Source organism: Staurois parvus, unplaced genomic scaffold (genome assembly GCF_062004578.1).
Source record: "Staurois parvus isolate SC_StPar_1 unplaced genomic scaffold, SC_StPar_1.0 ptg000145l, whole genome shotgun sequence".
NCBI classification, from domain to species: Eukaryota; Metazoa; Chordata; class Amphibia; order Anura; family Ranidae; genus Staurois; species Staurois parvus.
The window spans coordinates 18,805,304-18,832,281 of NW_028317941.1; the positions used below are offsets into that span (position 1 = coordinate 18,805,304).

The 26,978-nt window shown below is 41.2% G+C and overlaps 1 protein-coding gene across 1 annotated transcript in view; it reads left to right on the forward strand.

Annotated features, from left to right (window-relative positions):
- The window catches only part of TSPAN7 (tetraspanin 7), a 229,683-nt gene that overhangs the window by 192,446 nt on the left and 10,259 nt on the right, over window positions 1-26,978 (forward strand). The window contains exons 4-6 of the mRNA XM_089673916.1: window positions 8,056-8,151; window positions 15,415-15,570; window positions 25,780-25,863. Of these exons, the coding sequence (XP_089530042.1) occupies window positions 8,056-8,151; window positions 15,415-15,570; window positions 25,780-25,863 (336 nt within the window). The remainder of the gene's footprint in view (window positions 1-8,055; window positions 8,152-15,414; window positions 15,571-25,779; window positions 25,864-26,978) is intronic.

Genomic DNA, 26,978 nt, shown 5'->3' on the forward strand with positions numbered 1-26,978 from the left:
ACAGGTTTAATTGTGCACCATTACAACCTTCCAGCTACTGGCATTATAACAATCAATGAAGTCATTGGTTGAAAAGGAGGACGTTGGGCACCTGCATAGCATCCTTGTTTGCTCTCCCTGCCCCTGTCTATTAGCACTTGGGTCACATTAGCTGAGTGAGGAAGTGAAACTGAGGCAGAAGAAAAACATTAGTCCGTACCAGTGTGCAAAGGTGTATTTGCTTTGGAAGAATAAATCCCATCTAAAGTTATGTGTCCTACATGTGTAGATGTTGCTGCATTATCTAAAACTAGTAGTTACATTTTTTACATATTAGAGTGGGGTGCCTCAAGATTGTGCGTAATTTTAAAGGGTGCCCTGACTGAAAAAAGGTTGAGAGCATATGGCATGGTTCAAGAGGTGTGTTGCCACTTGCTGACCACCCCTTTTCATAGCCAGGCAGGCTGCATGGCTTGATAAGGTTCTAAGTTGAATTTTTAGGGGAACTCCACAATTTGTTTGTGCTGCTAATTTAAGAGAAAATGGCATGGGATATCCCTAAAATTCATACCTGATCCCTATCCAGGCAAGCAGGCTGGCTGGCCAAAAAAGGAAGTCAACGCCTCCTCCCCTTTGTAGGGCACCTTGATGTGGACAAGGCCCACATCCTACATCCTGTTCCCAAAAAAGGATCAGTAGTTTTGTAGGATAATTTAGAATAAAGGTCCCCCTAGATACCCCCCCCCCACACACACACCTCTCCAGGTGAATGAGTAAGAGGTACTCATTCACAGAATAATAAAGGTAAATCGTTAACAAAAAACGCCCACACTGCAAAAAAAAATCTTTTTTTTTTTTTTTTTTAATAATAATGTACCCAATTTTAAATCCAGTGTCACACAAACCTTCCAGGGATGTGGACACAATGTCCTGCCATGTTTGATCAACTTTACCTGACACTGCTCTCAACGCTATTATGCCATCAGTGTGGGGGCATTGACCAAATATGGTTGTACCATCATGACAATATTTGATCATTCATGTCACCAGGGATCCCTTCTGCTCAGGAGATCTGCCATCAAGTTGGCAAGGGGACATCATTTTATTTTTTCATGGTTTGGGCATTTTTATCTACTATTTAATTTTTTTCTGAATGAGTAACAAGGGGTACTGTGTACTCTGTACTCTGTACTCATTCATGGGGAGTTGGGCACTGGATATCCTGGGGCCCCTTATTTAGTAAGTTCCCCCTTCACAGACTCTTTCAAATGGATGTGGGGGACAGGATGTAGGAACAAGACCCTTGTACCAATGTTGAGGAAATGTGGCCTTGCATGGTTCATGGTCTAGTATGGGGCGCATGCAGAATGCATTCCTGGATATAAGTATTTTATACATTTTTGAAAGACCAGGTGCTGTTTTTTTTTCCCCCTCTCCCCTCCCTTTCCCATGTGAATGTATAAGTGCTCTTGTTACTCATGCACAAAAAGTAAATATTAAAAAACAGTGAAAAGTGATTTTACATAAAATACTGCCCCTGTATATAAATCCAATGTCAATCATAATGACTTGCCAACACGATCAGTCATGAAAGACTGTCTTCACCTGCCACTGTTCCTGTCACAAATGACAGATCCCTGTGGCTCCTGAAAAAAACAAAAAAACAAATATTGTCATGACTATATTTGATCAATGATGTCATCCTTGAACTCCAGCCCGTCTGTGTAGAAACAAGCTGGCGTGAATCTGTTATTTAGAGGCATCATATAGGTACATGACCGACTCCGAGCCGCTGTTTGTAAAAAAAAAAAAAACTTTTAAAGGAGTACATCCTACTGCTTCAGATCTTCAACTGCAGGTTTAACGCATCTCTAAAGCATGTTATTTAAGGGATATGTGTACTTTTATTGTTGCTCTTTATGTTAAAAGACCCTCTTCCTGCTAAAGGGTATTTTTTTCTTCTTGCATTGCCTCATGTCTCACTGCAGTGCCCAGCTACCCATACCGTTTTTTCGACAAAGGCTAATAAATTGCAAATTGACTTTGAAAAGGCCAGAAAAAATAACAGGCTTTGGCTCCCATAGACTTGCATAAGGGTTGGCACCATGTTTGGGTTCATCTGTTTTGTTCCTGGGTGCACCAAACCTCCTGCAAACTTAACTTTGCTCAGTTTTCTTGTCAATAACAAGAATCCTTGGCTGGACACAGCCATTTAGTTTTGCTTTGTGACAAATTCACTTTATAGTTAACTGAGATGTGTACTGGATGCAAAGATCCAGCCTCATTTTATTTGTGATGTGAAGTGGAAAACAAGATACACTTGGGAAGCGTTTGTTTTTAGTCTTTGCTTCCTTTGTTTTCTCATTCACAAAGTAAACTCAAGCCATTCCAGCATGTTTATTTTGCCAACATGATAATGAGCAGGTCAGGCTCCGGGTATGAGCAGGAAAATATGTGATTTTAATCTCAGTGCAGAAAAACAAACGTGTGTTGGATTTCTCATCATTTTAGCTGTATTTTTTCATTTTCATACATATCATATAGTAAATTTTATGTTATTTTAGTTACTTTTTACAATAGACGTAAAATGAAAAATACATGGTACGCCTTTTCTGATTTTTGTTTGAATGAAGACAATCCGAAGGGACTGTTCTTATCCTGGAACTCTTTCACAGCCATCACTGTAAAAGGCTAATGTTGGCAGCAGCAGCAGGGGTCTTTAAGGCCCCATTCAGACGGGTGCTGACTCCCTTAGTCCATGAATGAGTGGCTTATTAGTGTGGCTTCAGCAGCCAGGTGCTGTGTTCAGGCAGCCGATTCATGTCTGTTGGGACGCAGCGGTTGCATAGACACAGCCACTCACCCCAAGTTGGTGAGTATCTTGGAACGCACACAGTCTGTGTTTGGGGCCACTCACCCCCACGACTCTCAATAAAAGCACTCTTCATGGACTAGGAGGGTCAACTCCTTTCTTGGAACGCACATTGTCTGCGTTTGGGGCTACTCACCCCCTTGACTGTCAATCAAAGCACTCTTCATGGACTGGGGGGGGGGGTCAACTCCTGTCTTGGAACGCACATTGTCTGCGTTTGGGGCCACTCACCCCCCACGACTGTCAATAAAAGCACTCTTCACAGACTAGGGGGGTCAACTCCTGTCTTGGAATGCACATTGTCTGCATTTGGGGCCACTCACCCTCTTGACTGTCAATCAGAGCACTCTTCACGGACTAGGGGGGTCAACTCCTGTCTGAATAGGGCATTAAAACTCCCTTGCTGCTGCTGACATAAGCCTTACATCGGTGGCTGTAAAGGGAAATAGCAGACTCTTCATATTGCCTTCAGTTTAACAAAAATGTGGAAACTTGTACCAAATATATTTAGTTTTGCTTCCATTTCGAAAAGCAACAAAAACACTATAACATGTACAGTGTGTAACAAAATGGAAAATACAGTTTAAATGATAAAGAATCCAACACTAGTTTGTTTTTTGCATTTGAGATTAGAATCACATTTTTCCTGCTCATACCCTGAGCCTGACCTGCTCATCATGCTGGCACAACAAACATGCTTGAATGGCCTGAATGTATTTTGTGAATGAGGTAAAAGCACAGAAAAATACTTATTTGCAGTGTATTTCCCTTCCACAAAGGACTTGGTAGAAAGTTTCACTAGTTCATTCCCTAGCACAGCCCCCTCCCTCCTTGCATATCATAGCTCTCTTCTTCTGGGAGTGTCTAATTACTGTCTGTGCTGGCCCAGCTTTTCTGCCCCGCTCTTCACCTATCTATATGACCTTTTATGTAGCTGCTGGAGAGCAAGGAAGGGAAATACTACAGAGTATCACCTGAGGGTCAGCTCTAAGTCTGTTGGGGCTGACATCATATCCAAGATGGCGGTGCCCATTACCAATCTTAGGGATTTTCATGTCTTAACAAGGAAAGTTTTTATAATTAAATAAAATGCCTAAAATATTTTAAAAGCACATGTAGATTTCTTCACAGTGAGAGCTGTGAAAATGTGGAATACACTGCCTCAAGAGTTGGCTCTGGCCATCAGTGGATTGTTTTAAAAAAGGCCTGGATTCTTTCTTAGATATACAGAATATAACTGGATACTAACAATTATAGGTAAAGTTGATCCCGGGAATATCCGATCACCTCTCGAGGTTCTCTTTGCAAAATGACCAGCTTTAACTTTAGTAAATCAGCCACTTTGTGTTTACTGTATTTTTCAAGGTTTGCCATTTTAGTTCAGCATTATCTTCTGGCTTTAACAATTGAAAAATATAATTTATTAAATAAGTGCTAAGTACTTTTTTTTTTTAAATCTAGAACTAAAATTCTACAGTGAATACAAATCTCATACTTGAATACATGGATAACTAAGAAAGGCTGAAGTATTTTTAGGTGCCTGTGAATTTGAAGTCAGAGAAAGTGATTTTTTTTTTTTCAGTGATCAATCTTTTCCCAGCATGCAAAGCCCAAAACTCTTCTGTGTCTTCTAAGGGCTCGTTCACACTAGGCTGTTTTGCCAACGCTTGCCAAACGCCCCTATAGCGTTTGGCAAGCGTTGGTCCGGCGTTTGCGGAGCATTATTAACGCTCGGCAAACGCTCCGCAAATGCCGCATGCGCGGTTTAGCGGCGGTTGCTAGGCGTTTGCCGAGCGTTAATAACGCCCCACAAACGCCTATAATGCAGTTTGATTGGTGTTACCGCTCCGCAAACGCCCCGCGTCGCAACCGCACCGCAAACGCCGGCCGGGCGTTTGCGGAGCGGCACCATAGACGAGAATAGGAGGCTTCAAAGCCTCCTGACTCGTCCAGAGGCGTCCGTTTTGCCGCGACGCAACGCGACGCGACGCGACGCAAACGCTCCTGTTAGAACAGCACCATGTGCTGTAATGTGCAGAATTGGCAGAGGCGTTTGGGAAGCGGTAAAAACGCTTACCAAACGCCTCTCTGCCGCCTGCACACAAGGCTAGTGTGAACGTAGCCTAAATCCTCTCACTACATTACGTGAGGAAACTGCCAGCACATGTATAGAAAAGAGCTGCAAACATGGTGATAGCAGTAATCTTAAAAGCTCTCACTATCTTAGTGTGCTGCAGGGTATCATGGTAATGAATGTGTTAAGCTGAAGAAATGATCTTGATATATACTCACCCTAGGATTCCCACATGTATGCATCCAAAGTTAAATGCATGGTTACTGCCACTGTATACAGAAGGATTTGTATGTCATGGTCAGACCAAGCTGCTAACAGATGATAGATGGCATCGCTAATATCATTAGATAATCTTCCTAATAGAAGTACCAAAGGAAAGGGAGGGCAGAAGCTTCTGGCTGTTGATGAAAATAGACTCAAAGTAGCCAATAGCAATCATATGGAAAGATCTAGAGGTGTCTACATATTGCTGCATCATCCTCTCAAACCTTCGTGTCATGGCCGAAGTTCAGGCTGCTCTGACTGACAAAGATTTGATAGGAACTTGCCTGCTCCTTCCTACTTTCTGAACATTCATAATAACCAGTGAAGCTGCCTGTCGTGGTAATAGGCCAAATAAATGTTTGTGGGACTTAGTGGTAATCCCTAAAACTACCCAAAAGTGTCAGACCTTAGCCTGTCCGAAGAGCCCAGCTTGGTCAGTGACTAAAAGGTTTGGGAGTCTTCTGCATCTATGGTAGCCTTTCTCAACCTTTTCAACACAAAGGAACCCTTGAAACTCCAGTCTCAGGGAACCCCTGTAAAAATGTCTATGGGGACTACTGTACATCTCATGATACATTAGTGCAATGATCAGTGGGAAGAATGCTCCTTACACTTGTGATCATTTGGAAGAATAACCCCTTTACAGGTAGCTGAAAGAATCAGTGGTGTCAGTGGGAACTCATCTGAGATGCAGAAATTGCTCAAGGAACCCCTAGCAACCTCTGGAGGAACCCTAGAGTTCTGTGAAACCCTGGTTGAGAAATCTAGATACCTACACTCAATACCTGCAGCAGTTTGCACTCCCTTCCCCCTATTCCCAGAGTTGATAAAAATGGAACTAAACTCATTCATTTAATGGTTTCCCAAAACAGATACATTGAAGACATACCACGAATGATGAAAGTCACAGCTGCTTATGCTTTCAACCAACTGATAAGCCATCAAATGGCTGGCATTATAGCTGATCACATGTGCAGTACCATGGCAACAGCGGATGAAACCGAGCCTAAGATGGCATCTTCCTTGACTGTAAAGGATAGAAGGGTTTAGTTCCACTTTGTCTATTCCGAAGAAGATGGTAGACTTTATGCAAAAATCTTTACAGGCTCTGAAAAGAAGGGTTTGAATGAAAGTAGCTGTCTAGTATGGGGGCATAAAAAGGAGCAAACATTTGCAGCAGGAAAAAAAAAATATTTGGCAGGCAAGCCGTGGTTATTCTGCATGACTGAAAATACATTTTGTGTCTGCCTCGTTCTCTGCCATTGCACTTTTCAAAGACAAATGACCCTTTTTCTCTTACAAGAAATTACCTTTTGAACCTTGTATGACTTAAACTGGTCATTTATGAATGCTTTGATTTTTCTTGCAGAAGGCAAGTCACAGACCTATAATTGTGATGACTTCTAATTTAGTGTCCTCAAATGACAAAGTCAGGAGGTTTCTTTACGAATAAAGCGATGTCTGATCCTGTTCCTTAGAGTCCTAGACTAACAAGATCATTAGTAGAAGGCAGCACATCTGATTGGCAGCAGCCCATCTTTTTTTTTTTTATGGCTATAGTATGTTAACTCATCAAGTATGAGACAAGGCACATGATGTTAAAACAAATCTTTGTTTTTTGGTTTTTATTAGCCTTAAAGAAGAACATGAATGTATTAATAAGTTTAGAAAAAGCAGGCTTTGAAGCCCAAAAATGCATTTTGCTAGTTTTGGATATAGTTCGGAAATTCAGGGTGAAAACCTCTTAGGTTTAAAATGTAGGCTTGGTCCTCTTCATTCATCGCCATTTGTTTTTAATCCTATTCTGTATATGAAGATTTTTCCTCACTTCCTTTTCTGTCTGACATCCATCAAATCTTCCAAACGGACACAGACCATAAATGTTGGCAAAGGTTCCAAAATGTTCCTACTGTATGCCAAATTAAAAAGTCGGTAACTAGAGTTGGAAGCGAACTACAAAAACAGTTTTCAGTCTTGTGCGTTTGCAGCAGTAAGATTATCTGCACAGAATTTCTACTGTTACTGTGTAATTATTCCAAAGTTATGGGCGAAATAGGGTTTTGTATGGTATCTGCCCATCCTCGGAGGTCTTGCATGCCAAAATCCTCATCTCAATTTGGCTGACTGATTGCAGATGTGTGGTGAATGCTTAAGTTCCCATTGTCTACAGAAGAGGAAATTACTGGGTATCAGTGAAAAAGAAAAGCTCTCTGCAATTACAATCACTTTCATCAGTTAGATCTGCATATTCATGCAAAGGCTGTTACTTCCTTTTATTGGGGCATATATGGCCAGTCTTGGGCCTTATTCACACTGGCACTCATACCTTTAATTTTTTCTAAATGTAGAAGTATGAACAACTTTTACACTTCCCAAATGACTTTTCCATTGTTCGGATGTTCCTGCTTTAAAGTGGGTTTTGTTGCTTTTGGGCAGGTTTAGTCACATTTACATGCATTTACAAGCATTTTGAGTGTCTAGAGAAAATGGTATTCTGTGCGTCCATAATCATTTAAACACTGCTAAACTGACTACCCAAACGCAAGTAAATGCAGTAAGAATGGCAACATTGAAAAATAAGTACATCTATTTTTAAACTTTTAGAAATGTCCTTTAAATGCATATAAACACAGGTTTGACAGTGCCAGTGTGAATGACATCTAGGTTTTAGCCATGCAAGACTGTCCTCATGTGCCCACACTTGAGAGAGGTGAATTGCATGTAATCGATTTGATACAAAACTGATCAATGACAGAGGTTTAAAATAGAACGCATTGTAATTCACATAGAAAATTGCATAGGAACGCCTAAGATTTTGTTTTTAAGTATTTTATAAAGTTATTTTTTCATTTTTGTTTTCATTTAGATCAAAGATACTTTCCTTAGGACATACACTGAAGCTATCCAGAATTACAATGGCAATGATGAAAGAAGTCGTGCAGTTGATGATGTTCAGAAAAGTGTAAGTAGCTAACTTTGTGTGGCTAGGGTAGAGCTTTATACATATAGTAACTATATCTTCTACAAACAGTACAATGAATCCAATTATTTATTCCTTTACAAGCATTAGAAATATCTCCACATGCATAAGGTGATTGTAGCCAAATTGGTGCACTACATGTTTTTTTTTTTTTTTTTTTTTTTTTAATTTGTGCTAAGGTTACATTAACAGTCCATTTATAGGACCATGTATTATCTATTGTCCATGTGTTTTCTTTTGAAATTAACTGAGACACATTTGACTTACATTTTTAAAATGCATTGCAATGCATTTTATATCAATGTGCCTAAAAGTGAAAGGACATCCACATTTTATAGGGTGTTTAAAGTGTGCCGTCACTGTAAATGCATATGGGTTGAATTTGGCAAGTGTAGCTACAGCCCAACAGTTCATTTTTCAAAGTATATACCCCTTTCTTTTGGACCAGAAGAAGCTAGAAGCTTGCCCAAAACAATGAACTGCCAGCACAAATAAAAAAAAGTAGCAAGGATTTTGACACAGGTTTTCAAAGCCATAGATGTTTCGTTTGATGGCTTCATTCTTCTATATACTTAAAAGTTCTCCTAGTAAAAATTGAACTGACAAGCAATAGCAGTGGCTTAAAAAAAAATCAAGAAAAGGCTTAAATATCAAGTGTCCATGGCTTAATCTCAAAGCTTCATGTCTCACAATTTGAAACCATATCAAAGTATTTTATGACAGGCAGACTAACACAATTCTTGGAACAATTCACACCTGTGCATTGGGGTGTGTTAAAGGATAAGTTCACCTTTGGGAACGTGTTACATGTTCCACCCGTTTTTTTAGGGTGGAACATGTATCATGTTCTTAATGCAGCAGCTGCTGCCCGATTCCCCGACCCGTGACAGCAATACAGGGAGAAGTCCCCATACAAGGTGTCACATTTTAAAAACAGCCGGGCTCCACCCACACGGCCGGATCATTCATTCACAGAGTTTTGTGAATGAATGGACTGCATGTACTACAGTAGTAGGCAAATACAAGACTACAGTTCTCAATGAAGCTCTATGGAGCGCCCTGGTAGTTCATTTATTCTTCCTGTCAGTGTATCTGTTTGCCCTTATGAGATATACGAGAAAGCAGATATACTGACAGGTCTGCAGGAGACCTGCATGGCCCCAGTGATCTGCTGATCGCTGGTGCAATGCCTTACAGGCTCCTGCAACAAAGAAAAATAAATACACATTTTTTTTTTACCTGCAAAAAAATGTGTATTTATTATTTTTTGTCAAAAGGTGAGCTTATGCTTTAAAAAAGTCCTGCTTGTCAGTGCTTTACACATACCTGTAATAAATAAATAGGGCAGAAGAAATACATGGCAATTTCTTTGCTTGGGCTCAGCTAGTCCATGTGCAAGAGCCCATATAGGGTACATATTTATCAGATCATATTCGCATTCAATACAGATAAGGTTTGATACATTTGACAATGGTGTCATAATTATCTTACAGAAAATATATCTGCTTATATGCAAATAGGGTTCATCACAACGTAGCAACATTCTATACAGATGGGGGTTAAAGCAGATTCTACCCAAAAGGGGAAGTTCCACTTTAAAGATTGGTCCCCCACTCCCCATTAAGGATTAGCACCTTTGGGGAGCGGGAAAGGGTACCTGAATTTGACAGGTAACTGCTCCCACTTCCGCTGCGATCGCATAGGCGATCGGAATCGGAAGTTGTCCTCCTACCCTCCCTCTTGTGGGACACATGACAGGTCCCAGAAGACGACGGGGCCATTCAGGAAGCGCAGCGCTACTCGCGCAAGCGCAGTGGGCACCCGGCTGTGAAGCCACAAGCTGTTGGGTGCCCACACTGAAGATGCCGGTGCCCGGAATACAGGCCGGCTGGTGAAACGGGCAGCAGTGGGGGCAATGTGGAATCGTGGGACAGGTGAGTGGCTGTTTTTTAAAAGTCAGCAGCTATAGTTTTTGTTTTTTATTTTTTTACAGAGTGAGTGGAACTCCGCTTTTAGGCCACATGTACACTGCAGTTGCTTCTACAGGCATTTTAACTTATTTTTTTCTCTGCCCGTAAAATCCACTCCATGTCAGCCTATGTGTCCATGCATACTATAGGTGTTCAGGAGTTTAGTGGCATGGGAGTTTACAGGCAGAAAAAAAAATATCAGGAGAGGAGCTTTTGAGTATAAAAATGCTCAAAAGTTCCATAATGCTCATTAGCATGCATCAGCACTAGGCACATTCCCACATTAATGCATTCTAATGGCCAGAATTCTGTCCAGTAGAATGTATTCATTCCAGATGTGGGAACACACATTACTGTACATGCAAAACACATCATTTTACTGCTTTTTTTACTGCTGCTAAACTCCTGTAGGAGAAAAAAGTCAATGGCATTCAGTGTGCATGAAGGCTAATACATTGACAGTGGTATCTTAATTATCTTTGACAAAATTTATCTGCTGCGGTTATTATTATGTTGGGCAAATAAGGCATATTGTGCTTCAAGCAAATACATTCAGAAATTGAGAAGTGCTCTACTATGTATAATAGTTAATTGGGGGGATTAGAAGTGGAGAGTGTGAGTGAGATGCAGCTGACTGACAGGGAATTCATGCGATAGTATAAGATTTGAGCAGGTTACAACTCCGAGACAGTGATCCAAATCTGGAGGCAAAATTAATGGATCACTCCTAAGCTTTGTTCAGGGAACGTTTGGCCTGGTAGTCCAAACCAAACAGCTGCAATTTTCACAGGATTTGTAGCCTATATACTAATTTATCTGCATCACACTTGATTTTAGCGCCTGCTTGTGCCCAACATGCTTCTCTGTAATAACCGTACACAGCAGGAGACAGCATATATATTGGTGACAAGTTATCCTATTGCTTATGTCACATGACCCACGAGCTACCAGCATAGGTGTGCGCAACTTATTGCATTAGAGTGTGCACCCCAAAGCTCAAACACACATGTCTGTGTGTAAATAAATGAAAACAAACATTTTAAAATGTATTAAAGCATGTAAGTCAGTAGGGCAGTGAACAGGTCAATATGGCAGAGGTTGGTGTCGGTAGCACAGTGGGTGGTGTCAGTCAGTAGAGCAGTGAGCAGCAGGGGAAATCTTCTCTGCACAGGGTGAATAGGGTGTGTCCAGGCACATCTGGTACACCCTGTATACATACCTATGGCTACCAGTAATCCTGAGCATAAGTAACTAACCTTCAGATAAATTTATTAATTTAATTAATATTAATTAATTTTCTAGGAAGTACAGCTCCTAGGGCTAAAATTTAAACTTGCCACAAACATAAACATGTTGGTACTTATTAATATTAGGGATGCACCGATACCTTTTTTGATCAGTGAGTACGAGTACCAATCGCTGATAATGAGTACTGATACTTTGTGGTGCAATTTGCAAAATATATAGATGCAAATTGCACCACAAAGAATAGCATGCAATTTGAACAGGAATGTGGTGCAATTACAGTCCAAATCGCATGCGGTTTCCCCACTGCTCCTGTGTGAACCCAGACTTGTCATAGCCTGAGTTCACACAGGAGTGGTGTGGGAAACCTCCCTGCACTTATCCCATTTTGTCACAGAAGGAAAATCTGGGGATTTGAAATCCCTGCGGCATTCTCCCCTCTTAGTGCAGGCATGACCGTACAGGCTAGACTGCTTTTGATTGGTCAGGCCCTGTTCACACACACTGCAGTGACCTACATTTTACTGCACTGGAAGAATGCAGGTCAACAGAAGGACACATAGAAAACAATTATTTTCTATGTGTCCCATTCACATGACAATTCTGGAGTCATGTGCAGTGCTGAGCGTTATGTTAAAATTTCAACGTAATGCAATGCACATAAATGCACATCAATGCAATGCTAATCTATTAAAGGGGAAACAAGTGTTTCATTATTTTGTTCCCTACAAAGACCCAGAGAAATTTACCGTGCATAAAAATGCAAATCAATGTGTGTTAAAACGCTTGTCGACACACGAACAGAAATGAGCAGCATGATCGAGTTGCCAGAGAGAAGTCTTTACTGTGCCAATACCACAAAAAAGCCTGGTGAGGCGTGTCAACATGTTGTCCAACATATTGTAACAAGGCTTTTTTGTGGCATTGGTGCAGTAAAGGCTTTTTTCTAGCAACTCGACCATGCAACTCATTTTTGTTCAAGTGTCGTCATATTGTGCTCCTTGAAACAACTACACCGTCTTTTTCCAGAGCAGCCAGTATTTCTCCTGAAGTAACCTGTAGGTTTTTCTTTGTATCCTAAGCAATTCTTCTGGCAGTTGTGACTGCAACCTTTCATGGTCTACCTATACTTGGCTTTGTGTTAAGAGATCCCCAAATTTCCCACTTCTTAATAAATTATTTAACTTTACTGACTGGTATATCCAAGGCTTTGGACATCTTTTTATAGTCTTTTCCATCATTATAAAGTTCCATTAGCTTTTTACACATCACAAGTGTAATAAAAGCGCCACACCCTTAATACTTTAAAGCAGCAATTCCACCTCAAAGAAACCAAATACATTTCTTAGTGCTATAACTTAAATAAAGGAATGCGCTAAAACCACAAACTATTCCTAATTTAGTGTAGAAACATTAGTGCAAAAGATATATATATATCTATTCTCAATTAATATCAAAAAATATCAAAATTATGTGCAAAACTATTTTTTAGTGCATAAGTAATTTAAATAATTAAATTTGTGAATATAAAAAAAATGTCCAATTCTGAATTTCTTCAAATGTCCAAACAAATCCTTTTCAAATTCAGGTGCTCTCAAAGAAATTGTGCCAAAATCCACCACCAAAAGTAAAGTTGGGTAACTCACCAGAGCTCCATGCTGATCAATCTCTAGATCAGCAAAAAAAGCTTTTTTCTCTGGGAGCAGATGCAATGAATCAACTTCTCAGGTGTGATGATCAATAGCTACACAATCATCCATAAGGTAGGTATCCACCACTCAATATAATGGTTCCAGGAGCATTATATCACTCTCTCTTTTTATATCTCTCCACCGAGGTCATGTTTGGGAATGAAAGAGAAAATCATGGTGCAGCCAAACATGACCTTGGTGGAGAGATATAAAAAGAGAGAGTGATATAATGCTCCTGGAACCATTATATTGAGTGGTGGATACCTACCTTATGGATGATTGTGTAGCTATTGATCATCACACCTGAGAAGTTGATTCATTGCATCTGCTCCCAGAGCAAAAAGCGTTTTTTGCTGATCTAGAGATTGATCAGCATGGAGCTCTGGTGAGTTACCCAACTTTACTTTTGGTGGTGGATTTTGGCACAATTTCTTTGAGAGCACCTGAATTTGAAAAGGATTTGTTTGGACATTTGAAGAAATTCAGAATTGGACATTTTTTTTATATTCACAAATTTAATTATTTAAATTACTTATGCACTAAAAAATAGTTTTGCACATAATTTTGATATTTTTTGATATTAATTGAGAATGGATATATATATCTTTTGCACTAATGTTTCTACACTAAATTAGGAATAGTTTGTGGTTTTAGCGCATTCCTTTATTTAAGCTTTTTACACATGTCTTTTGATAGTTCTTTTCTGCTCCCCATGACTCAGTATCTAGCCTGCTCAGTGCATCCATGTGAGAGCTAACAAACTCATTGACTATTTACAAAAAAGGTGGTAGAATGGGACTTTTGAGGCACACCAGTATTCATAAAAATTACATTTTTATTTAATCAATATGTTAAAAAGTACATATTATTGACGTAATGCATCATCATTGCATATAAAATGTTGTAACAATTTATTACAATAAAAACATCTCATTCATGTAGTACATCAGATCCAAGAAATAATTTACAGAAAAATGGCCCAACGCATTTCCTGAACAAAGTCCACTTCTTCAGGAGCCAATATATGCACCAATATTCTAAAATAATAACAGTATTCACAATTAATACAACTTGGCATAATAATCAAGATCAGCATCCCACTGTATAGATGGTAAAAAAAAAAAAGGTAGCCCTTGGAAACCACAGGGGGGGGGGGGGCGCAGAACAAACATGGACCTGTGGAGGAGCCCATATTGCTGGGATTCCACCCCTCTTCCCCTCCCCCCCACCCCTCTCCCTGCAGTACCAGTATAGTATAATATAACTGAATAAGGTCTACAGGCATACTTGGGCTGAATTATAATATACACATATTTAACTGGTTAGATGGTTATAATGATTTTTGAGTATAGACACCTCAAAGGGGGCTACATCTATCAACCTCCTAGTGGAGTGGAGGTAGTAGCTACAATGTGTACAAAACTTCCCAAAAAGACAAAGATGAAAAAATTATACAATACACCCTATCTCTGCAATGATCTACCATACAAAAAATATTTTTGTATATCCACAGATCTCAATCAATGTTATACATAATGCACAAGGAATTATCTGAACTAAGTCTACCTTTAAAAATTCAGAATATCCCCCAAAAAGCTGAAGGCCATAAATATGTATCTACATATGGTCCATAACCACTGGTTCCTCTGTGGAGTAATACTTTTCCCTCAAAGGGGTCTATAATGAAAATGTAAAGATAACAAGGGATATGTCAATGCATATGTCAGCCCATAGGAAACCATATAAACACAACCCACCTTAGTGGAAAAACTTCCTATCACAATGAGACTTACACCATCCGCTTCCATCTAGTCCAAATGCAGCTATCCAACATATTATGTATTCATGTTCTAGAGGACCACACCACAATCCTACAAACACAAATATCCATGGAGTAGTGACCTGACCTTATTAAAGATATCTTCCTGCTACAGTCCATACTCAATACACTAGCCTATATGCTCACCTTGTCTATAATACAGACACCGCTACCAAGTATCCTGGCCACCACCATCCACCAGAGAGAGGGAGAGGAGACAAGATAAAGGAATGGAGCCCCGCACTAAATAGGCCCACTAATGGGCCGATGGTGGTGATATCAATCACCCGGGACAGGTGATTTCAAGATGGCCGCCGTCTCCTTAAGAGACAACTGTATATACAGTATAGCTATCTGACACAGTCTATATAGGGATAAGTTATTCCTATGCTGATTCCTCCATCATATTGTTAATTTGCCAAATGCCAATCGTTATATTTTTAGATCTCTAGTATTTTTACCCATTATGTCACACTATATAACATGTTTATTGCATTTACGATTTCCTTTTTTCTCACAGTTGAGTTGTTGTGGTGTTCAGAGTTATACCAACTGGACCAGCAGTATTTACTTTCATGAACATGGAATTCCGCCCAGCTGCTGCTCCAACATGAGTGACTGTAATCCGTCAGATATGCGCAACATGACTATCGTTCCACATAAGGTCTATCAAAGGGTAAGTGCATTGGGGCATTGATATATTTTCTAAAAAAGAAAAAATCAGTAGTTGTGTGCATGTGTAGAAGTTCAAGTGATCATTTGTAGGTATATACTGTATTATTCAGTGGTCAATTCAAAAACTGTTGGGTGAGGTGCAATATTTTTCTCATCAAGGATCATATTTACCTAGGTAAAACTTGGTATCAGAGGATGAAATGGAGGTATAGTTTGGAAGAATCAAAAGTGTGGCACTCAAAAATAGTGAAAAAACTCAGTAATCAATATAGTGACTGGTTATCCCATTTCAAAAAGTGCCCACTCACATGTAAAACAAAGTGCATAAGACTTCAAAGGTGCCACTGCTTCAATAAACTGTGAAACTGTGTTCTATATTGTGTCAGTGGACCTCCAAAGGAACAAAATCCATCTAGGATATACCAGCAGACTGCTTACCAAGACACCTGTGACCATCGGATTATAAATGGTTTTAACAGGCTTGAAACTAATTCTACAGCTCTATCCACAGGGTCCCAGGAAAATTTCTGTTCAACACAAGATAACATGAAGGGGTGGTAACAGACAGAAGAGAGCCAACGCCATAGTGTAGTATTCACATGAACCGCTTTAGTAAAAATAAACTGTGCACTCACATTAAAAAATCTGTTCCACCACACTGTTAAAATCATGTGGTATAGACATAGCTTTTTGAAATTCGCTAGTATAACAATTAACTAGACATATTGCGCCATGTTGCTATTTCTTTTTTGTATCATGTCCTACTATGTGAAATACTACTGTGATGTGTCAGTAAACTTGCTGCCATTTGGCTTCTCATTAATTGAGGGTGATAAGCAGTAAGGCATATGTACTTGATAAACACACAGAAGGCCTTCTGTCACCCAAGATTTTCAACCATGTTTGTTTTATCCTGGGAAATATATATATATATATATATATATATATACACACACAAACACAGTGTCTCACAGAGGTGAGTACACCCCTCACATTTTTGTAAATATTTTATTATATCTTTTTATGTGACAACACTGAAGAAATGACACTTTGCTACAATGTAAAGTAGTGAGTGTACAGCTTGTATAACAGTGTAAATTTGCTGTCCACTCAAAATAACTCGACGCACCGCGATTAATGTGTAAACCGCTGGCAACAAAAGTGAGTACACCCCTAAGTGAAAATGTGCAAATTGGGCTCAAAGTGTCAATTTTTTGTGTGGCCACCATTATTTTCCAGCACTGCCTTAACCCTCTTGGGCATGGAGTTCACCAGATCTTCACAGGTTGCCACTGGAGTCCTCTTCCCCTCCTCCATGACGACATCACGGAGTTAGTGGATGTTAGAGACCTTGCACTCCTCCACCTTTCATTTGAGGATGCCCCACAGATGCTCAATAGGGTTTAGGTCTGGAGACATGCTTGGCCAGTCCATCACCTTTACCCTCAGCTTCTTTAGCAAGGCAGCGGTCATCCTGGAGGTGTGTTTGGGGTCGTTATCATGTTGGAATACTGCCTTGCGGCCCAGTCCCTGAAGGGAGGGAATCATGCTCTGCTTCAGTACCGTGGCTACTGTGCTGCAGCTCAGGGTCTTGCAATCTTCTTATAGTCTAGGCCAGTGGTCGGCAAGCCGCGGCTCGTGAGCCACATGCGGCTCTTTACAAACTTAAATGCGGCTCTTCTGTGTGCCGGGCTCCCGCTCCCCTCCCTCCTATCGGGCGGCCGCCCCCCTCCCTCCTCTCAGGCGGCCGCCCCAAAAGTCAGGACTCTGCAGCTGTCAGGATGTAGGCAGGGCAGCCAGGATGTAGGCGGGGCAGCGTGATGAACGTGAGGGGAGCTAGGCTCCTCTCACAGTCCGCCCTGAAGACCGGAACGGCACGGGAACACGGCGAGAGGAACGCGCGGAGCAAAGGTAAGTAAATTGACACAGGGGGGACTTGGCTTACTACTTGGGGGGGGGGGGAATAGTACTATGGGGGATGAATTACTATATGGGGGATGAATTACTATATGGGGGATGAATTACTATAGGGGGGATGAATTACTATGGGGGATGAATTACTATAGGGGGGATGAATTACTATAGGGGGGATGAATTACTATAGGGGGGATGAATTACTATAGGGGGGATGAATTACTATGGGGGATGAATTACTATATGGGGGATGAATTACACTAGGGGGGATGAATTACTATATGGGGGATGAATTACACTAGGGGGGATGAATTACTATAGGGGGGGTGAATTACTATAGGGGGGGTGAATTACTATATGGGGATGAATTACTATATGGGGGATGAATTACTATGGGGGATGAATTACTATATGGGGGATGAATTACTATATGGGGGATGAATTACTATATGGGGGATGAATTACTATATGGGGTATGAATTACTATGGGGGATGAATTACTATATGGGGGATGTATTTTCAGTTTTAAAAATGTGGCTCTCAAAATAAATTTCAATCGTGGTTTTGGCGAGATTTGGCTCAGTTGAAAAAAAAGGTTGCCCACCACTGGTCTAGGCCATCTTCATGTAGAGAAACAATTCTTTTATTCAGATCCTCAGAGAGTTCTTTGCCATGAGGTGCAATGTTGAACTTCCGGTGACCAATATGAAAGAGTGAGAGTGATAACACCAAATGTAACACACCTGCTCCCCATTCACACCTGAGACCTTGTAACACTAACGAATCACATGACACCGGAGAGGGAAAATGGCTAATTGGGCCCAATTTGGAAATTTTCACTTAGGGGTGTACTCACTTTTGTTGCCAGTGGTTTAGACAATAATGGCTGTGTGTTGAGTTATTTTGAGGGGAAAGCAATTTTACACTTTTATACAAGCTGTACACTCACTACTTTACATTGTAGCAAAGTGTCATTTCTTCAATGTTGTCACATGAAAAGATATAAGAAAATATTTACAAAAATGTGAGGTGTGTGTGTATCAGCCTGATAGAACTCCTTTGGGATGAATTAGAGCAGAGACTATGAGCCAAGCCTTCTCGTCCGACATCAGTGCCTGACCTCAAAAGTGCGCTTCTGTAAGAATGGTCAAAATATTCTGATAGACACCCTTGTGGATAGCCTTCCCAGAAGAGTTGAAGCTGGTATATCTGCAAAGTGTGGGCCAACTCAATATTGAACCCTACAGACTAAGACTGGGATGCCATTTAAGTTTATGTGCTTGTAAAGGGAGGCGTCCCATCATGCACTGAATTATAAACTTGGGTTGTTTCACTGTTTTAGAGCACTGCACTTCTGATTCTATATCCACTTGGTGATCAGCGACATACCCGTATGGTTTGCTGTATTGTAAAAGCAATCATAGTTGCTAATTAGCTGCTGGACTGCTTTTATAAGCACAAATCTTGGTGTGATCAGATGCTTTTAAGGGCATGACCAGAGACTGCCGACATAGTACAGGAGATGACCAGAGACTGCAGACAGTGCAGGTGATGACCAAGAGACTGCAGACAGTGCAGGTGATGACCAAGAGACTGCAGACAGTGCAGGTGATGACCAAGAGACTGCAGACAGTGCAGGTGATGACCAAGAGACTGCAGACAGTGCAGGTGATGACCAAGAGACTGCAGACAGTGCAGGTGATGACCAGAGACTGCAGACAGTACAGGAGATGACCAGAGACTGCAGACAGTACAGGGGATGACCAAGAGACTGCAGACAGTACAGGGGATGACCAAGAGACTGCAGACAGTACAGGGGATGACCAAGAGACTGCAGACAGTACAGGGGATGACCAAGAGACTGCAGACAGTACAGGGGATGACCAAGAGACTGTGGACCTTTTGGGGAGGGAGGGGGAGCGGGTACCTGAATTTGACAGGTACCCGCTCCCACTTCTACGGAGTTGTCCTCCCTTTTGTGTGGGCACCCGGCTGTGACACCCGGGTGCCCACTGTGCATGCGCGAGAAGCGCTGCACTTTGTGAATGGCCCGACGTCTTCTGGTACCCGTCGTGTCACAGAAGACACTGGACCATTCACATAGCGCAGCGCTTCTCGCGCATGCGCAGTGGGCACCCGGGTGTCACAGCCGGGTGCCCACACTAAAGATGCCGCTGCGGGAAGACTGTACAGCGCTTGCCCGAGGAGCAGGTAAGGGCCTGCTGCAGTGGCCGGCCCGGTATTTTGGCACGACGGTGGCAATACCGGACCGGCCATTCCATGTTTGCTCCATAAGACGCACTGACGTTTTCCCCCCCTTTTTGAGTGGAAAAAAGTGCGTCTTATGGAGCGAAAAATACGGTATGTCATTTGTTGCTGTTTTGTTGCAATATTTAAGTGTGTCATGTTTGGTATCTTTTTACTTGGCATAACATCATCTTTTAAATTTGCCAAAGAATTGGGTATTATATTGTGTTTTTGTAGATTAACATTGAAAAAAGTTTATTTTTTTCCCAAACAATTGTGTTTGAAAAAAATTGCTGAGCAAATACCATGTGACATAAACCCATGTTACTAAACCCAAGACCCTGCATTTGCTATATCTGGTCTCCCACAGTACACAGAACATGGAAATGCAATTCTATTTTAGTAAATATAAACTGTTAAATATTTTTCCCCATCAGCAGTTAGAGCAGTTTTGTGACTTCTATCAGTGTTCAGCAGAGCACTGGTTAAAGCTTGTAGGAGGAGTTTTCTGTAGGAGGATGCAGAACACTTGACCTCTGTCTGGACAGTGCTGATTGGCCCTGTGCTGATCACATGCACTCTCCCAAGAAAAAAAAAAAAAAAAAACCTCTCTAGCAATATACACCAAATTGAGCATGTGCAGTGTCTCCACACAATATGTCTTATCAGGAGATAAGAGGGAGACACTGGAAAAAGGGGAGGATCAGAGAAGTCAGGATCAAACCGAATTTTTACACAATGCAGAAGATTGAGTGAGTATAACAAGCATGCTTTACTGCATATACAGACTGATTTTACTGTTGTGGGTTTAGTGACACTTTAAAGTGGATATTTAGTTCATGTTGCATGTTCACAATATTTCTGCTGGCTACTGTTATTTTCATTTTTTATTTTGTCTTTATTTTTTTCACCAGAGTCTGGATTTTTATAATTTTATTTGCATTTCTTCATTTGTGAAGGGTAGCAAAGGATTATTCTTGGGCTAACTAGTATAAAACTTCAAATGTGAAGCAAACACCTAGTCAGAAGAAAGAGAAGGAGCCAAGGCAAGAGAGGCAGTTTGCAGGGTCAGGACCAGAAGAACTAAGGCCTAAACACAATATGGGGTGCATGCACAGCTTCTGCAACAAGCAACCTAACAAGTAACTTGAACTATTGGGATATGAGTGACACTTGCTGATGCCTGGGAGAGCATAAAAGAGAACGCTGGTTAAAGTATGTAGAGCAGGTGTGGGCAGTTGTGTCCCTCCTGGAAAACTAAAAGTCCCATCATGCCTCTGGGAGTAATGGTTGTAATGCCTCATGGGACATGTAGTTCCACAACAGCTCTAGGACCACAGTTGCCCATCCCTGATGTAGACACTCCAGAAAAATCTGGAATGCAGAAGGAGCTAGAGAGCAGGGTTCCCAAGAAGTGCACTATAGCAGAAAGAAACGTATCAGGATAAGTCAACAAGAAACAATCATCAGCTATAAATTCAACACCTAGTCACACCCCAGATGGCCATTCAGAGTATAGGCAACTTCTGACCTTGTGGCTGGATAATACAGGGAAAGTAGGTTCATGAAAGTTACATAACATCTGCATTACATAATACCTTTGGATACACAGTAGGTTAGCTAGTTAAGTGCACTATTTGCTTAACCACTTGCCTACCGGGCACTTATACCCCCTTCCTTACCAGGCCAATTTTCAGCTTTCAGCGCTGCCGCACTTTGATTGACAATTGCGCGGTCATGCAACATTGTACCCATATGAAATTTTGATAATTTTTTTCTCACAAATAGAGCTTTCTTTTGGTGGTATTTAATCGCCACTGGGCGCTTTACGTTTTGCGCTATAAATTAAAAAAAGTGCAAAAAATTTGAAAAAAAAAGTTTATTTGTTTCTTTTATAAAATTTTTCAAACAGGTATTTTTTCTCCTTCACTGATTTGCGTTGATGAGGCGGCACTGATGGGCACTGATAGGCGGCACTGATGGGCACTGATAGGCAGCACTAAAGGGCACTGATAGGCAGTACTAATGAGGTGGCACGGATAGGCGCCACTGATAGACAGCACTAATTAGGGGTCACGGATAGGCGGCACTGATATGCAGCACTGATAGGCGGCACTGATAGGTGACACTGATGATGGGTACTGATAGACGGCACTGACTGGCATCACTTCTGGGCACTGACTGGCGGCACTGACTGGCACAACCCCTGGGCACTGACTGGTGGCACTGACTGGCAGCACTGCTGGGCTGCACTGGTGGGTGGCACTGGTGGGCAGCACTGGTGGGTGGGCACAGGTGGGTGGCACTGGTGGGCACAGGTGGGTGGTACTGGTGGGCACAGGTGGGTGGGCACAGGTGGGTGGCACTGCTGGGCACATGTAGGTGGCACTTCTGGGCACAGGTAGGTGGCACTGCAGAGTGGCACAGGTGGGGGTACTGCTGGGCACAGGTGGGGGCACTGCTGGGCACAGGTGGGGGCACTGCTGGGAACGGGTGGGCGGGGCTAGTGGGCGCACCGCTGGGCGGAACTTGCGGGTGTCACTGCTGGGCACCGATCATCAGGGCACTGATCATCAGTGCCCTGATGATCAGTGCCGATCCCCGCTCTGACAACTGCCGGTTCTCGGCAGTACTTTCCTCACGATCTGACAGCGTGAGGAAAGTGCAGCCGAGAACCGGCACTTGCATTTCCCTGTGATCAGCATGTCATTGGACACCGCTGATCACGTGGTAAAAGGCCGGTGGGATCGGCCTTTCACCACATCACGTGATCAGCTGTGTCCGTAGGACACAGCGATCACGGAGATCGCCGGGTGATCGCGATCACGGAGATCGCCACATATGACGTCCACTCAGAACTGGCCGGCCGCGGTGAAGCCGTCATTCGGCTATGCGCGGTCGGCAAGAGGTTAAAGAGACACTGTCTTCTGAATGATAGTGTCTTTGAAAGAGGCCACCATGAATTTGTGATGCTCCTCTTGCCAGCACTCCTTTGGTTTTCCTGCCTCCACCACATCTGGTGACAATTCCTGGTGCTTCCCGGTAAGGGAGAGCATATGATCTTGCATTTATTAGTGCTAAGGTTTAGCAGCCAATCATTAGATCTGAGCACTGCCACATGACAGTGGAAGTTTCGTAACCGCTTCCCTTAGCACCTAACATCATCCAGCCCTAGGGCAATAAAAAAGTACTCTCTTTTTTTCGCCATGAATTGAAAAATGTTGCTCCGGGGTTTCATTGTGTGAACCAAGCCTAGGACATGGTTTTGGTCTTTGTCAACCAATAACATCGTGGGAGCGTCATAATTTTAAAGTAGGACTATAGGCAAGACTTTTTTTATTTTTCCTTTTGGACAGAGTAAGGGAGGGTTTGGCTCTCCCATAGCCCAGCAGGAAGTGACAGGAGGAAATTCCAGCAAATTAAGGAAATCCCTTGGGGACCCCCAGGTCACCAGAATTGGTTTCCCCATGGGAAGATTTCTTTTCTGTTACCTTTCTGGGGTCAACCCAAAATTTTGGTTTTTCTTTACTTTCATTTTAAAAGATAATGATAAACAGGACAAATAGAGAGGGTGAATCTCCTTAACAGGGGCACAGACAGCTCTATAAACTGACAGGGGTTCTAATCCCTTGCCGCTCTATCAAAAACTAAAAAGAAAAAGATTTTGCCATTAGTTAGTCCAAAGGAGTTCTATAACCGTTTTACACTTTCTGTTTTATACCATCAGCATTGTAATAACAATACAAACAATAGTTATTTTTGATAATTCAATATAAGCTTACTTGATAAACCTTTTTATGGGTTCTGCCTGTCTGCTGGCCATCACTTTCCGCAACTTCCTGGATTCCCTGCATGCTTTACAGCTTCTTCTCTGCTGCTTCCTTTCAATTTCTAAGGACTACAGATCCCATGGTACCTTGCCTGCAAGCAGTGATTCATGTACTGACTCTGCCTCCTGATACTCCTACTCTCAGCATCTCTGTAGCTCAGAAGGCAGATTCTAGTAAATGTGTGACACTGCATTGCCTATTCACATAGCATAGTGAATATATGTCACAGAATTCAAGGAAGTAAATGTGTCCGGATCTTGACAGATCAGTCAGATTAATAGGAGTAAGCTAGAAATAATTAAAATGCAAGGTGTGTATTTATATAAAATGTATCAAATTACACAATACCGCATTTGGCCAATTATGGTGCCAAGTATTGTTGGAATCTCTTATACTACTTAGTGCTGTTTAGTGGCCAAATGTGCTTTTTTTTTTTTTTTTTTTTTTTTTAACTATGAAAAACATTCATCTACCACAGGAAATAATAACATTTGTGTTTTTGCCTCATTCACACAGAAAAAATATATGTACACTTTTACTGGGTGCATTGCTATGCAAATGTTTCATAAATACAGTCCAAACCGAGAGCCCCTGTCTGGTAGACTTGCAGTGAGATAAAATGTTTAACAAAGCACCAATAAGCATAGCCTAAATTAGTATCAAATATAGTAGTTTCCCTTTACATATACTGTATGATTTCAATCATAGATGTAAAAAGAACTTTATAAAACAAAGACAATGACTGATTTTTTTGCTTATATGGAATTCTCCTCCTTCACATATAGATCTAGAAAACATTCACTAGATTACATTGCTCCTTTAACAAAACAGAATGCATATTGTAAAGTAGAACTCTTAAAGTAGACATTTGAGTTAATGCTACTAATTTGTTTGTACCAGTGAACATGGACGATATGTAAGTAATTGCCGGAATAATTTAGAAAAAAAGTTTGAGCAGATTTATTTTTATGGTATTAACAGTACACCAGAATAGTGTATGAACAGTTTTGGAGCTTAATTATATCTTGTGATTTGTTATGGTGTGAAATGCAGTGGGATATAATGAATAATTAACCGTGAGAGACAGAGTGTGAAAATGATCCTGGTAGGCTTGTAACTTGTTTTAAAGCCGATAATGTTTCCATAAGGCTTGTAATAAAACTGTCTTACTCATTGTATTACAACACTTGTAACTACTGTTATTAGATTATCACTCTTTTCCCTGACTTATGCCTAACAATATATGCTTCATATTTAAATGAAGACTGTGCTTGAAATTATAAAGTTGTGCTGCTGCTTTAAAGTGATTGTAAAGGTATTTTTTTAAAATAGTAAACATGTTCTATGGGGGTTCTTTACTGTCAGAGCGGTAAGGATGTGGAACTCACTTCCACAATCAGTGGTGTTTGTGGGAAGTGTCGATAGCTTCAAAATACTCTTAGATGGGCATCTTAGCAAATGCAATGTCCAGGGATATGGGAAATGGCAGAGACATGAACACATCCCCATAAATCCACACAGGTTAAATTGGATGGACTGATGTCTTCATTCAACCTTACCAACTATGTAACTATGTACATGCCTGCAAGGGTATTGCACAGAGCGGCCCTGATCTTCCTCTTCCAGGGTCCCCCCGCCAGCACTGTCCGCTCCTCCTATTCTTTGAGTGCCACTATAGCACACCATTTGCTAGTAGAGCACTCGTACAGATGCGCTTCCAAGCCATGCTGAGTGTTTTCATAGACGCACACAGCACGGCTTGGCCCTACTCCCCCACACACTTTTTCCTCACAGGATTTGACTGTGGGAGCCACACAGTTATACTCACCTAGGTGGATGCAGCAACATTCTGATGCTGCATCTGTCCCCCTCCACCTGTAAGACCGAGAACTGAACAATCAAAAACTGCTGATCGCTCAGTTCTCGGTCTTTAGAGAGCCAGTGACTGTCAGTTGTTTTGACCCTCCACTCACTTGAAACCAGTATGCAAATCAGGAGTTCTGACTTGATTTGTTGCTTATGTGTTCCAGCTCATTGGATGACAGCCAAGTACCTAGGAATTTTAGAAAGACAAAGATGGTCTACATATAACTTACCTGACAGATTTCCTTTAATTACATCCTAACGTTTGGAACCTTTTTTTTTTTCTGCTGTTTTTTTTCAGATCATGTTGATGTCCATTTGAATATAAATGCATTTTTTTTTTTTTATCTTTTCAGGGCTGCTATGAACTCGTCACTAACTTCATGGAAACTAACATGGGAATCATTGCTGGGGTGGCTTTTGGAATTGCATTCTCACAGGTATAGACTTCAGTGCCTGAAGCTCTGAGATGTCACTTTCTGCTCTACTTTTTCTTTGCAAATAAAATGTTTTGCAAGTAGCTGAAAGTTTTATGTGTAGACATGACCACAGTAAAAGACAGCTGAATTTGCGGGACTGCTTAAATGTAATGGATTGTTTTGGGTTTTTTTCCATTTAAAACCCATATATGGCTGCAAAAGGTCATAAGGATTCAACAAGGCTATGTGGCTTGATGGAGTGCACACCCATCGTGGAGAAGGAGCAGTACAAACGGGCCTTGTTGAATGTGCAGGAACCCAGGATAATTAGGTCTTCTCCCTGCTTGCACTCTGACAGGAGTCACCTGTGTTTTTATCTTCTTTACATTGATACCAAAGTGTACAGCAAAGAACTTATTAGTGTCATATAGTCCTCTTGTCCAGCACTTGCATTAGTGTCTGTGCCCAGGGAAAGAGCTAAATTAATTTCAGCAGAAAACAAACGCATTGACTTCTGTACTCCCCTCCGAAGACTATCATAAAATCTGAGAAAAACCCAGACTAGCACATATCTATTCTGAATCTGTTAGGACCTACAATCTTTGTAATTCTATGATCACACTTTAATACTATCAAATATAATGCATAAGTATTCAATACATTTTTTCTGTCACCTTTCTATAGCTAGAGAACATGTTTGTATTTGCATACATTTTGCTACATATTACATCCCTATGATGCTATCACTTTAATACATTTAAAGATAAATTACAGTCAGATATGAAAAAAAAAACAAAAATAAAACCAAAAACAATAAAAAACACAAATTGTTGCATTAGTACTTTAAAGCCCGGGTGGTTCCTCCGCTTTAAAGACCTCCAAAACTTGAAGAAACTCCCATCCGATATTCAAATATAGAATAAAGACCAAAAACAACTGATGGTACAGTAATTCATAAACTTTTTGGCAGATTTATTACAAGATTCACATACATCAAGAATTTAAAATAACCAGTATTGAATTGAAATTGTTTCAAACTAAAAACATGGCCACCGCCCCTCCAAAACGCGGTGACGTCACACGCCGAAGCTCCACCCAACACGTTTCATCAGAAAGATGTCAGGGGCGTGACGTCA